The sequence below is a fragment of the Cynara cardunculus genome (assembly GCF_001531365.2).
Source record: "Cynara cardunculus var. scolymus isolate 2C chromosome LG 1, CcrdV1, whole genome shotgun sequence".
NCBI lineage: Eukaryota > Viridiplantae > Streptophyta > Magnoliopsida > Asterales > Asteraceae > Cynara > Cynara cardunculus.
In genome coordinates this window covers 29,489,516-29,504,400 of record NC_037528.1, presented here as the reverse complement: position 1 = coordinate 29,504,400, position 14,885 = coordinate 29,489,516, and the positions used below count along the sequence as shown (strand labels likewise).

General features: G+C 37.2%; 1 protein-coding gene across 2 annotated transcripts in view; it reads left to right on the top strand.

The window, feature by feature from the left end:
- LOC112510549 (signal peptide peptidase-like 3) overlaps positions 1–14,885 on the top strand; it is a 45,188-nt gene that overhangs the window by 26,148 nt on the left and 4,155 nt on the right. For both annotated transcript variants that reach the window (XM_025116022.1, XM_025116013.1), the window contains exons 11-12: positions 9,922–10,064; positions 14,544–14,614. In XM_025116022.1, the coding sequence (XP_024971790.1) occupies positions 9,922–10,064; positions 14,544–14,614 (214 nt within the window). The remainder of the gene's footprint in view (positions 1–9,921; positions 10,065–14,543; positions 14,615–14,885) is intronic.

Genomic DNA, 14,885 nt, shown 5'->3' with positions numbered 1-14,885 from the left:
GGAGGAAAAGATGACTACCTCACAGGTAAAGTCTCTCAACCCAAATAATCAGACCCCTTGTATCGCCAATGGAAGTCTGAAAACCATATGCTAATGTGGTTGATAAATTCTGTGCTCTGTGAAATTGGAGAAAACTTTCTTCTCAATTGGAATGCCAAGAAATATGGAATGCAGCACGTGATACCTACTTATGTTCTGAAAACACTTCAAAACTTTTTGAAACAGAAGCCAAACTCGTTGAACTCAAGCAAGGAGACTCAGATGTTGCACAATACTTCAACACAATCACAAGGTGTTGGCAACATCTTGATATGTTTGAGGTATATTCTTAGAAGTACCCTAATGATGCAACCCTCTACAAAGAAATCATTGAGAAAAAGAGAAGATTCAAATTTCTATTAGGGTTGAACAAAGAACTTGACCAAGTCAGAAGCACAATCATGAGCTTCAAACCTCTCCCTCCAATCCGAGAAGTTCTCTCTGGAATCCGAAGGGAAGAAAGTCGAATGATGCCGAACTCTTCACCACACTTGGATGGATCTGCCATGATAACTCGCTCGGCTTCTTCAAACAACAAGACTCAAAAGGGAAGACCATGGTGTGATCACTGCCAAAGAAAACCTGTCGGAAAATCCATGGAAAACCTGTAGATTGGAAAGCAAGAAGTAGGAGTGATCAAGGACGTCTCCACATGGCTGCAAACAATGAAGAAACATCAAAAGAGGTCAACCCTTTCACAGAGGATCATATTGATGCACTCCAGAAACTCTTCGGGCAGTTATCATAACAACCAAACTCACCTTCAATCAATGCAAATATCAGTCACCAAGGCACCACTTTTCATGCATTCACTACAGCCTTCAGCACCACACGTCCATGGATTGTGGATCCAGGGACATCCGACTACATGACAGGTGATTTAAAGTCTTCCACACCTTCACACCATGTGATAATCCTCTCACGGTCAGAATTGCAGACGGTTCCATCTCTAAAGTAACAGGATCGGGATATGTAAAGTTATCAGATGACCTCTTCCTCTCTTCAGTCCTCTTTGTTCCTAAATTAAACTGCAACCTTGTCATCACCTACCCCAACCAGGACAGAAAACATTACCCGGTCATCACCTACCCAACCAAATCTTGCTTAAGGAAACACCACTCCATCATTGCTTGTCCAATCAGAATCCTCTCCAGAAAACACTACTCCTTTGGTCATTCCTTCCACAAACACTACTTCTTCGGTCAGTCCTTCCATAACAGATTCAAACACCACTCCACAAGCTAAAACTCAAACACATCCAAGTCCAGTGAACAAAGAATTTCAAGGTTTACAAAAGAAGAAAAGTTGGGAATATAGAGACCAATATGCTGAAGTTAGAATTGTTCAAAAGCTCATTCGATCCCTTTGAAGACCATAAAGGTACGAATTCGCAGACTCATGAGTTAGATTCTTCGTGTGTTGATGATCTTGACTTACCCATTGCTCACCGAAAAGGTACCAGAACTTGTACAAATCACCCTACAAAAAGATACGTTTTGTAAGGGAAACTTACACCAACTTTCCGAGCATTTGTCTCTTCCCTTGATTCGGTCTAGGTACCACAAAACATTTGATGAGGCAATGAAACATCCCAAATGGAAAATGATAGTACAAGAGGAAATCAATGTTGTTGAGAAAAATGGCACATGGGTTCTCGCAGAATTATCACAAGGAAAGCAGAAGGTTGGATGTAAATGGATCTTTGCCATCAAGTATAACAATGGAAGTATTAAGGGGTTGACTCAGTCATATGGCATTGACTATCAAGAAACATTTGCTCCTGTGGCCAAAACTTTACACTGTAAGAGTTCTAATATCTCTTGCTGTCAATTGTGATTGGCCATTATACCAGTTTGATATAAAGAATGCATTCTTAAACAGGATCTGGAAGAAAGAAGTCTATATAGACATACCGCCGGGAATGACGAAAGCTTCAAGTAGCCGAATGGTTTGCAAATTGATCAAGTTACTAGGGGTGTAAATGATGCGAGTCAAGCTTGAGTATCAATATACTCGACCCGAACTCGATAGCCATTTCTCAAGCTCGAACTCGACTCGGAAACTCGTAAGTAGTCAAAAACTAAACTCGACTCGAACTTGAATGCAATTTTTTGGACTCGAATCAAGCTTGAACTCAAATCAAGCTCGAAATTGAATCAATATCAAACTCAAACTCAAATCAAGCTCATGTGTCGAAATTTTTGAAATTTTAAGGTCTTCTCTTATAAATTATAGAACTTGAAGGTGTCCTCTTAAATTTATTAAAACTAAAGGGATGCACCTCAAACTTCATCATCAAAAAGACGGTTACAATCTTCATTCACCTCCCTCTCTTTTTATAACACTTTTTCATCCTTTCTTTACTATCTCTCTTCCAATTTGGGACAATTTCACCAACACTTCTATAGTTATTTTTGTCTTTTTTTTAATTATGATTTTAATAAAAAAATTATTGATTAGTTTTTATAGATAAAAATGCACAATATTGTTCAAATATCTAAAAGTATAAAACATTTTATTATATTATATTTTCAAATTATGTTGTAAAACTAATTATATTTTTTAAGCTAATTATATATAAAAAGATCAAGTATCTCACGAGGTTTTCAAGTCGAGTATTGGGTAGCTCAACTCGTTAATATGTCGAATCGAGCTCGAGTTCGAGCCGAGCCTATTCGGGTTGAGTTTTGACCGAGTCGATCTCGAGTAGCTCGCGAGTTGTCTTGTATCGTTTACACCCCTACTAGTCACTATATGGCTTGAAGCAGTCACCTCGGGCATGGTTCAATAGATTTGCAAAATCGATTGTCAAACATGGATACTTTCAAAGTTAAGCTGATCATATCTTGTTCATAAAGTTTTCTTCAATAGGAAGGTCAGCAATTCTCATTGTCTATGTGGGTGATATAATCCCAACTGGAGACGACTTTGAAGAAATCTGAAAACTAAAGACCCTTCTTGCATCAGAGATTGAAATCAAAGATCTAGGACCTCTCAAATACATTCTGGGAATGGAGGTAACCCGATCCAAAGATGGAATTGTCATATCTCAATGGAAGTATGTCCTAGATCTTTTGAAAGAAACCGGAACGATTGGGAGCAAGCCTGCAATACTTCAGTGGATCCAAACTTGAAAGCAAATCAAAGTAGTGAATCGGCTGCAGTAGAAAGGAGGAGTTATCAATGATTAATAAGCAATCTAATCTATCTTTCCCACACCAGGCCTCATTTGCCTTTCCTATCAGCATTGTAAGTCAACATATGCACAACCCTTGTGAGGAGCATTTGGAAGCTGTGTATCACATTCTACGCTATTTAAAAATGATGCCACGTCTCGGCTTGCACTTTAGAAAACACAACAGCCGAGACTTGGGAGGTTTACACAAATGCTAGTTGAGGTTGAGAGCTGACAGAAAGAAGATCGACCAATGGTTACTGCATGTAGGGAAATTTGGTAACTTGGTGTAGCAAAAAACAACCTGTGGTCTCAAGTGGGGAAGAGCATCGAACGGGTTCGAGCAGGTTCAGGTGGATGACGATGATATCTGATTGGGTTTCGGGGTTGGATACGAAGAACCGAACTGAAAGAATTTAGGGTCGGGGGACATCAGGTTCGGGGCACATCATGTTCGGGGGACATCGAGGTCGGTCAGGGGTGGTCGGGTTAGGAAAATAACTTTTTTTTATCAGAGCCCAAGTAGAGTCACCTCATCTGTGCAATTAAATGGATGTACCTGTGCAAATATATGGGTGGACCATTAGATCATGGATGATGGATGTAACTCACTGTGCACCAAAATCCTATGACAACAGAAATGGCTCAACAAAATATATTCATGGATGTACCTTTGCAACATTTAGTTGTGTTAGGAAGTTTTAGGAACTTCTGCATGTCATCCATAGAGAATAATCTTTTATGTTGTGTATGCATGCACAATCAAATATAAATAAATATTAGGTTATTAGGTTTTTTAAAATATAAGGATTAATGATGGGGCGGTGGGTTTGTAACTTTGAATGGTGATTAGGATTCCTAGGCTATTTAGGACTTAAACTTTAAAATTTTGATTCAAGTTTATTTAAGCCTACAAGGTCACAACCCAGAACGGCAGAACCCACAACCCTGCTAAGTACATCGGCCTATTCCCTTGGGACATTTCAGATATTTGGGCTGGGTAGGTGCCCAATATGCAAACTCGACCAAAACCCTACACTCCTAAATATTTTTTGAAATGTGGTGTTGAAATCTCAATTTATTTGTACAATATTTTCTAGAGATTCTGGATCTTTTTCTAGTTAGGGTTTTCTCTAGTTAAGAGTCTTTTTCTACCTTTGCTGTATTCTCTTTCAATATACGAAAAATTCCAGCCCTATATTTCTACACAAATAACTCATTTTATCTGACCGTCGGCTTCTTTAAGGGACTCTTTCGAGATTGAGAAAGACACTTATCCATAAACTAACTCCCATATTTCTATTTAGAGTTGAAATCTAAGCATGACACAGACTATCTCTTATATAAACTATATTGAATGGAAATAAGTATCCTTGATTCTAAGTAGCTCTCTTAAGCATACCTCCATATTTAAGTTGATGTTTGCATGTTGGTTTACAATCCAACCCACTTTTATAGGTTACCAGTTTAAAAGGAAAAAAAAAATCATCACAAACCCCCCTTTTTCTTTTCTATAGCAATTTCTGGTTTATTATATGATGATTTTGGAACTTCCCATATATAGAAAAGAAATTGGCATTTGCTTGAATAATCTCACTGAGGAAGGGGCCATTTTCATTGTTATTGTTCGAGCGTTAAAATAACGCCCACTTGTCTAGGAAATCTTGGTACTAGTACCACTTTTAGACAAGTGATGAACTCGTCTATGGATGTTATTTTACAATTTAACCTTGAAAGAATGGTTGGAAAGAATTGTTACGATCAATGCTCGTTCGGTTTATGCAACCTTAGATTTCAACACAAAAATAGAACTCGGCGCAAGTATACACCTTGAACTACTATCGTCTTGTAACAAGTAAAGAATTGTTACGATCAATGCTCGTTCGGTTTATGCAACCTTAGAATTCAACACAAAAATAGAACTCGGCGCAAGTATACACCTTGAACTACTATCATATTGTAACAAGTAATAATTTTATAAGTACCAGATATCGTTCCCATAGAGAAAGCTTTGTAAAGTTCTTCAAAAGTCTAGTCTAGAAAAACTAATTTTAGATGACGAATTCCAGGGATTCGATTTATCTAAAATTGGAAGGTTTGATTAGCATCTAAGAAAATATCAGTTGTAAAAAGAAGCGCGCGGGTGCAAAGGTTGATTAAGACACAAAACAGGTGATCCGGCAGAAAGGTGACATAGCACTCCTGTCACAATTCTATAAATAGAATTGTCACAATATCAACTATCGGTTCAAACAACCTCCCAAGAGTACACACAGGCGAACATGCTATAGATACGATATCATTTATGTTAGACGTCATGAATCCTAGCACAACAGTGTTACCATCCTACACCGTAGGAATATAGTACTTGCCAAATACTAAAGCTATTTATAGCCTTCTCCTATTACCTTAGGTTTTCTTATTTATCTTAACTCTGAAAGTTATGCATTTTCATACATAAAATTAGTTGTCAATTAATTTTAATGTAATCTTCAATGAAATATTAATCACCTAAAACAAATAGTTAGACTATAATGCTAATAAGACACCTCTGTACTTTCACATCGGCTTTGGTCTTAATTTTCCCTTACACCCCAAGCTAAGGCGTTTAGCTCATCATCGCTCAGTTTCTTCTCGCGAAGGATGTAAAGACTAAAAAATAAATAACTGTTGCGGAAAAGTAAATTGCAGAAATTAAAATACTGGAAATTAAAGTGCTATAAATTAAAGTACGGAAATTAAAATACTGGAAATTGAAGTGCAGAAATATAAATGACTGAAATTAAATTGCTGGAAATTAAATTGCAGAAAAGTAAATTGCTGTAAGTAAAGTGCAGAAATTAAATTACTGAAAATTAAAGTACTAGAAAGTAAAAGACTAGAATTTAAATATTGAAAAGTAAAGTGCAGAAAAGAGAAGGCATAAAGTAAAAGTAAAGACTTGTAAAGAAGAAGTTAAGGAAGCTTGCACTTTAGGTCACGAAACTTGCAAAACAAGTTTCGTTACTGAAATTGAGAAACTACATGCAAACACTTGGAAAACAGATTTTTATCTAAAGAAAGTAATCATGAGCCACAACGGATGAAATCCAATGTAATGCAACAATAATCGATTAATTCCAACTTCGTAACTAAAATCAAAAAGCTTTTGAAAATCGTAAGTAAGAAAAGAAAAAGATGAAACTTGAACACTTGCACTTAGATTAATACTTGAGAACAAACTACACTTGACAATTTTCGGTTCTTGTTTGAAACAAGGAGGCCGAAAGCTTACAATAAAAGACTAGAGAAATTATAAAACCCAAAGGTTAAGTATGTATTTTGGCTAAGAAACTACTCCTATTTATAAGGAGTTTAAGCTTACAAAAGAAGATAGGCTAATAAGACAAAAGAAGGCTTATAAGTATAAACTAAAGCCCAAGGCTTGAAATCAGCAGCTCCATCAATGCAGTCCACGGTTTTCGATCCAATAACAAAAGTGCAGCCCACTGCCTGCTACTGAAGGACTGCTGCAGTACCAAATACGATCCTGTAGGAGGACTTGGCCAAAAAAACTTCAAAAATCTGCATAAATGGCAAAATAACATTAGATTATGACATAATACTACTAATATACATAAGTATGACATAAAAAGACTCAATTAAGACACTAATGGACAAATAAAAAAAGGAAAAATGATTAAGAAAATAATGTAATAGGGTTAATAAATTAACACCTATCAATCAACAACTACTTTTTGTTAACCATGGGTGTCTGGGCCAACTTGCGCGCACCTCGACTAACCCCGAGGCCCTAGAGAACAGCCAAGAAAATCCCGAGTGGCCTTGCAGGACTCGAACCAGTAATCTTTTAGGAGGATCCCCAAAGGCCCAAGCGTTATTGCTAGTTTAGCTAACCCCACAAGGTTATTAGTCTTTAACTTCAAATTTTGGTTTTTAGTCTTTACTTCACCCCTTAAGGTTTTTAGCCTATCATGGTTTGGATGGAAAACATCTTAGAAATAGAAGGAACATTAATTGGAAATTAAGGATGAATAGGAAATAAAGATGGACAAACTTGCAAATAAATGAGACTTTCAAGAAAATACTAGAAAAAAGTTTAAAGCCTTGAATGCATTCAAAGGGAATTAGTATAAGTACCTTCTAGTTTTTATTTACGTTGAACCAATGGAGCTTTTGTTCTCTCTGCTCCTCATGCAGTACCAAAGCAATAATTTCACCTCATTTCTGCTCATCTCTCAAAAAACATGCTTTATCTTGTCTATTTGATGTCATGTTTAAACACTCCAAAATTCACAAATTTGACAGAATAAAGTACTAATTTAACTTTTTTTGCTCTAACAGATATCTATTATTTGATTTACTTCCATTCTTGGTTCATTTTGTTTTTGGTATTGCAAACTTGTCCATGTTGTCTAGTACACCATGCACCTTCCTCGTTTTTAGGTTGGGGTCATGCTTAAGCCATGCGCCATGATTATTGTGTTTGAAACTCATCCCCTGACTTGTAGATTAGTGGCATTGATAGTGTGTGGTGAACTGGTGATGCTTAATGGCTTCACATGTGATGTGGCTATGGTCGCTTTGGAGCACCGGTGGCAGCATTGTGGTTATTATGGAGAGATTACCAGGAATGTATTCTTGATTTTTTAATGAATCCTAAATATTACCATTTTCCATTCCGTAATGGAGATGTGTGTGTATAAGAAACAATATATTGATAAAAAAAATTCCAAAATCAAAAGAGCGATTGGGTTGAAAAAAAAGGTATTGTTATCCTATAATGAAAACGAACATAAATATTGAAATTGAAATGGGAAAAGAGAGGATAGAGAATCTGTTGATAAGYWTATCTGTATCCGAGGTATCTATTCGGTTTCTACTATAATACCTTGTTTTGACTGTATCGCACTATATATCATTTTATAATCCCCAAAACCTTCTACCTTTCATTTAAATAGAATTTAAAATGGAGAAATTCCAAAGCTATTTAGGGCTAGATAGATCTCAACAACACTACTACTTATATTCACTTATCTTTCAGGAGTATATTGAAGAATGTGATTTTATAGTTTGATTTCAACAAAAAGTCTCTTAAAGTTGGTATAAGCTCTATAGGTGTTTAGTGGTGGGATGAAGTTGATTGGGAGTAGGATAGAGGTAAAGATGTATATGGTTTTAAAGACGTACTGATTGCATTTTAAGTAGCATGAAGATGAATGCTTTAGTGGGGGAATGCATAAAAGAACCGAACGTGTTGAATGCTTTGAAGAGGCTCAATACAATCAAGATTTTGGAGAACAGTTAGGAATGTAAGGGTTCTAACCTTGCCAAACAAAGAAACCAACAAACTATCCGGTAGGTCCCAAAATACTGAGAAAGTGGAAGTGAACCACAAACAACAAATGCGATTGTTTCAGGTCTAGCAACAAGTAAATGGCCATCCAAGTGTAATAAACCAACCTCAAGCTAAATCCTAAGGCAATATCACCATAAACTAGCTAAATGTAGTAAAGCAAGTAAATGATACATGAGATTTACGTGGTTCCACTCCGTAAGATAGTGTACATCCACTGGGAGAGAGAGATCACTTGTATATTAATACCAAAGAGGAGTACTATGCAACTTACAAGAGATGACGATCACTAAAACCAGTTGAGAAGCCAAATGGAGTAATCTTTACACTCTTTCTCTCTTGCTATGGAAGAACACAAGTTTTTCTTCTAAAAAACTTGATCAAGAACTGATAGGGAGAGGATTAAATATGCAAAATGTGAGCTACGTGGCCAGAGGCCAAAATGGGTTGAAAAGCCCCAAATCTGCCAAAAAAATTTGCCCAAAGCATGCCTTGCAGGTCTATGCAACATGTGCTATGTGCACGCGATGGTCGCATAGAATGTGCGACAATCGCCAAAAATGTACTGAACGTTCAGGGCCAAAAGGCCTATGCGAGTCGCCCCCTATCCAATGGTTAGGTCGCGTAGGGAGTGATCCTGTTCCTGTTTTGTGGAGCAACCCATTTCAACAAGAAATGCATATGCTGAAGAGTTAAGTGGAACTCTAATTGACCTATTGGCTCAAATATGGAAAAAAGCTAGAAAGTACATCTTTAGCCTTCTTAGATTACCACCTATGATATGATGTCTCTAAGCTCTCTCTTTGAGGCGTTCACTGTAAAGGAATAACCTTCTTAACTGTCCTTACTGCGAGGGAGCAACCCTTTCAACAAGGAGACACCCCCCCGATTGATATGCTTGATTTGAAATCCTTGATGAAGTCAACTTCTTTTCTTAAGCTTCTATTCTGACAGGGTGCCAACTAGGGGTACCCCTTAGGTTCCATTTTCAACATTCAAACTCAATAACGTATTATTCCTGAACAACCCTCCAACCTTTTTAACAAGGAGGCTCAAGGGTTATCTCATATGAATTGTGAATGCTGATGTTGCCATTGAGTGGCCAATTAGGGCACACCCTTTAGTGGAAGCCTGTATTCTTATTTTTTCATCTATACTTTTGCCCTGTCATCTAGACTTTCTTCCCAATAGTTTCCAATTTGTCCAACTTATAATGAGAGCGAATAAGTTTTTTCCTTCTACTTTGCTTCTCTTTCTAAATGTTTTTGTTATTTCAGTGCATATGTTACAAACATTTCATTTATGTTTATGGTTGATCATGATCAAAGTATTCATGTTTTACATTTTGCAGGTTGCTAAAGGTGATAGCAGCAGTGGAGAATCAATTCCTATGGTTCTGAGGTTCCCACGACTCTCTGATCCTTGGGGTGGATACGGAGTGTTGGGTTTTGGGGATATTCTTTTCCCAGGCCTACTTCTCTCATTTACTGTTAGGTATGTTTCTATAGCCCAGTCTTCAATTATTGTGGTTGATGTTAAGAACAATGTTGCATTTTGCATACGAGCAATATTTTACATGCATTTAACTTTTCTGCACTTACAATCTCCTCCAAACTAATTAAAACGCTACCAAACCACCTGAATAAAACCCCAGCTGACACCACAAAACATCCCACTGCCACCACCACCGCCACTGATGCCACTTGAAACAATGAGGAAAACACCAACCATAACAACAACAAAAAAACTATAACCCTCAAATCCAACATTGTAGAATTCGCACCGTTGGTGATTGGATATTGTGGCTGACTGAGAAGCTAGTGCTGGAGTTGCAGAGAAACTCACCCAACACTGAAATTCCCACCAAAATAATGACGGCTGTTTGAAAGGGCCTAGCTTGAGATCACCACTTGAGTTAATCAGGGAAAACAAACGTGCAAATAACCTAACCGTAGATGTAGACCATTTGACCTGGTCTGAAGCCTGACCAGAAACGAAAGCTGACTGAAGAAAACAAACCCACAAAGACGCCAGAATCCTGAACAGAGAAGCTAGAAAACACAGTCCTTTAGACTGTCAGCAAAAACCGAAGGAGAATTGAGAGCAGAAACATATATGTTAGTTAATTTGATTAAAGCTAAATGTTGTATTTCATATGATTGTATTTGTGAGAGTTCAAGTATAATTGAAAAAGTTGTGAAAGTGCATCAACCCCTATCTATTTTGCCAAGTATATATGGTTTGAACTAATTTGGAGAGTGTCTCTAGTTTGATGAGTATTAACTTGTGTTTTAAGGTTTGTCTTGTTAGAAATGGGTGACATTTGTGTAGTATATTTGAATATTAAATCATCAAGTGTAATGCTATCTGAGTTGCAATGGTACCATGGGATTAGGATTCTCTATAGTTAGTGGTGGATCCAGGACTTTTGGTGATGGGGATGGAAACAATAAGTTTGCATTAACAAAATTATTTAGGCAAGTTCTTTTTTATCAAAAGGTTACATGTCCTACGAAGTTATGGACGAGTCTGATCTTCTTTTGATACTTGTACAATATCCATGCACCAAATAAACATGAGCACATATTTATGTATGTTCTCTCATCCATATGTTAGATTTGCCAAGAACCATCCAATATAGTGGAGGAGGGAAGCAGGAATGGTAATTATAACAAATTATAATTCCTTAATGATTGCAACAAGACACAAGTAACTCCCAAACTTTATAGCATCATGTATCATAACCATGTTTGATATTGCACCAAAACTACCACCATCCATGGTAACATTTTGTTACATATAGATAGTAAGGATAATAGGGGGCTGGTCAATTAGTCAATTGTGGGGCCTGGTCAATTAGTCAAGTAAGTTGGTTATTAGAAGTATAAATAGAAGGGGGTAGAAGTGTTTACGCATGAGTTTTGTATTGTGTAATTGGAGGAAAACCTCTCTGGAGAGATCCGGCGCTCTCGAAAAGCTGGTAATCATTTTGTAAACATTTGATTGTTGAAAAAAGATGAAAAGTCCGCATCAAATGGTATCAAAGCAGTCGATTCTGGAATTGACCTGGAGCATGCTTATCATGGCGCAAAAATGATGGACGATATTACTTCGATGAAGTCTTCCATGGATGTGGTTCAAGAAGATTGAAAGTCATAAAGATATCGATTAAAGAAGACTTGAATTATGTCCAAGAGCAATCAATTGATCAAGATCGCAAACTTACGGTCCCGGCAGAAAAGAGAAAAAACAAACAAGATGAGAGAAAGAAGGAAGGAGATGGTGGCGTTGCGGTTGTTACAACGACTGTAATAGAAAAGACTCAGAATTCTGTTGTGATTCAAGAAGACTTGAATTTTGTCCAAGAACAATCAATTGATCAAGATCGCAAACTTATGGTCTCGACAGAAAAGAGAAAAAGAAAACAAGATGAGAGAGAGAAGGAAGGAGAAAGATCAAATTTGAAGCCAAAATCAGATTTAATTTCAAATCGAGGTTTGATCTAGAATCCAAAACCCAAGCAAACAACACCACTCAATTGGCCCATGAAGAAGAAGAGCAAGAAGGGAAACGCGAGGAAGGAAAATAAGGAATCCAAGCCTATTCCATCAAGCCCGTCAAAATTTAAAACCCTAAACCCATCCCAGCACTTCATTTTCAAGATCCCAAGATTCTGCTATGAGATCAAGGGGAAGGCAAAGACAAAATCAACGGTGAGGAGTAAATCGACAACAAAGAAGGCCCCGGCAGAGAAGAAACGAAGAACATGCAAGAGGCTATTCCAGGTTGTATTGATGATCGACAAAGAAAAGAAGAACATGATTTCGGTTGAGAGTACAAGTAATTGCATCATGGGAAGATTTTGGTTGGGCAACAACCATGGCTTACCACCGCCATTACCACCGCCGCTGGTGTTGTTTTTGCCGTTACCACCATCGTCCTAGCCACCTCCGTCACCAGTCATCCATGGTTCTTCATCCGCATATGTTTTTTGGAACAACCATATGTACGTTCAAAGAAAAACAAGGGGTTTATTCATTCTATTGGACTTCAAAGGCTACGGTGAAGCCCACATTTATATCCTTCTCTTAAGCCCAAAAACTGACTTTAACTATCTCTCAAGTCTCAAGCCCTAAAGATTTCAAGAGTACACCGAAATACGAATTTCTGGAACAAGTACAAAGCCAAGAAGTGTAAAACTCCAGAATTATTTTCTTCTTTCCACCTTGAGGACAAGGTGGATGTTTTTTTGGGGGGGGGGGTATTGTTACATATAGATAGTAAGGATAATATAGGGGGCTGGTCAATTAGTCAATTGTGGGGGCTGGTCAATTAGTCAAGTAAGTTGGCTATTAGAAGTATAAATAGAAGGGGGTAGAAGTGTTTACGCATGAGTTTTGTATTGTGTAATTGGCGGAAAACCTCTCTGGAGAGATCCGGCTCTCTCGAAAAGATGGTAATCAATTTGTAAACATTTGATTGTTGAATAAAGTTGAAAAGTTCACATCACATTCTATTCTAGGTCCTCTTGAATATCTGGTAGAGTGCTATCCTCACTTTCACATACATCGTCATCATTATGTTACCTAAATCATGGTGTTTAGCAATTCACTATACAGATTGAGTATGCAATATGTCAAGTTACCCTTTTGTTGTTTGCTTTGGTAGCCCAATGACGGTCATTTGCATCCGAGTAAGGTGTATACATGATACATATACCATATACTCTCTCGTCCCACATAATTGCAACAATTTCCAGTTTGGATTGCCCCATGTTAGTTTCAACGTTCCACACTGTCAAACTTCTTAGCTAAAATTCTCTATTTGTTTCATTGTTAGTGTTACAAAACGTTTTTGATATTGATGTTTTCCACAAGATTTCCTTTCATTTATAATTCAAGAGTTAATGTAAAAACAACTTGAAGGCGAAAGTACTCATCCCTCTTGGTTGTTTCTATGGTTGCTAATAGTATATGCCTATATGGGCACACTTGTGAAATCAAGATTGGTCATGGTTCAAATTTTATGCACTTCCTTATTATTGAAAATGGCCACCTAAATGATAAATTATGTGTTTTTGTTCTGGGGAATATCTTTTAAAGCTACCTAAATCTTGCTGTAATTGGATAATGTAGCACAATCAGTCCCTCTGAAATGATTGACCTCCCACACAACACTGTTGGATTAAAAGCACTTTATCATTCTCTCTGGATCAGAGATCCAGTTTTCCTTTCCAAAGACTAGCATGTTTGTCAATGAATCAAATCATCCACATATTGCCCCTCTATCTCTTCCTATAGACAGAAAGATTTGAGGTTCTTCATCATACCTCAGGATAGGGCACATATATCATGTTGGAAAGATACACGAAGCAGAGCCGTTGCCTACATGGCCTACTAGTTCTATGTTTTCTATAAAAGTATGATTTCGTTTGCATGTTAACAGCCAATTTGTTTTTGCAGTCAGTCTATTGATTTCTGTTACAAAATGGACTTTTCATCCCCTATGATGGAGATGGTGGCATGCTGCTGAAATTATGTTAGTTGTGGCAATGCTCATGACTCTTTCAGAGGTCAACATTAACCAAATCGATCTAATAAATCCCACTCAAAAGTAGTGTCCCGGGGAGGGGGTGAGATTTATGCACACCTGCCCTCTATCCTAACAAGGTAGAGTGGTTGTTTCCATGATGACCCCCGACTTGTTCATCTTAGAGGTTGATGCTATGACTAGAAGTTTCTTTTTAGTTGATCTAGTATTCTTTGATGGAATCATAGTTTTTGTCATTATTAAGATTCTTACCACATAGGACCTATGATTTGGATCTCATAATAGTTGGTTTTAGGGTGCATTTCTTGATACGATTCCTTCAATAGTTGGGAGATCTTATTTTGTTTCTATGCACAAATAATACATTACATTCATATTTTATCCACATCTCATTAGTCTTACTAGTTAGTTTTTCTATTTCAGGTATGACAAAGCAAAAAAGAGGACTTGGAAGGATGGATATTTTCTGTGGTTGGCAGTTGGTTATGCATGTGGTCAGTATTCGTTATACATTGTTGATGAACTTTGATAAACATGCTTATATGTGTGTGGGCGTGTACACATTGACTAGGAGATGTCTTGGAGATCATGGGTTCACATAACAGGAACATCTTCTCTTCTTTTAGTAATCTCTTTGTACTTCAAACTCTCCCCACATGTGTTATATATGTTTTTATTCACACACACACATATGCATATATAAATGCATAACTACGTACATATATAATACATAAGTACGTCATGTATATATATGCAAACATATAT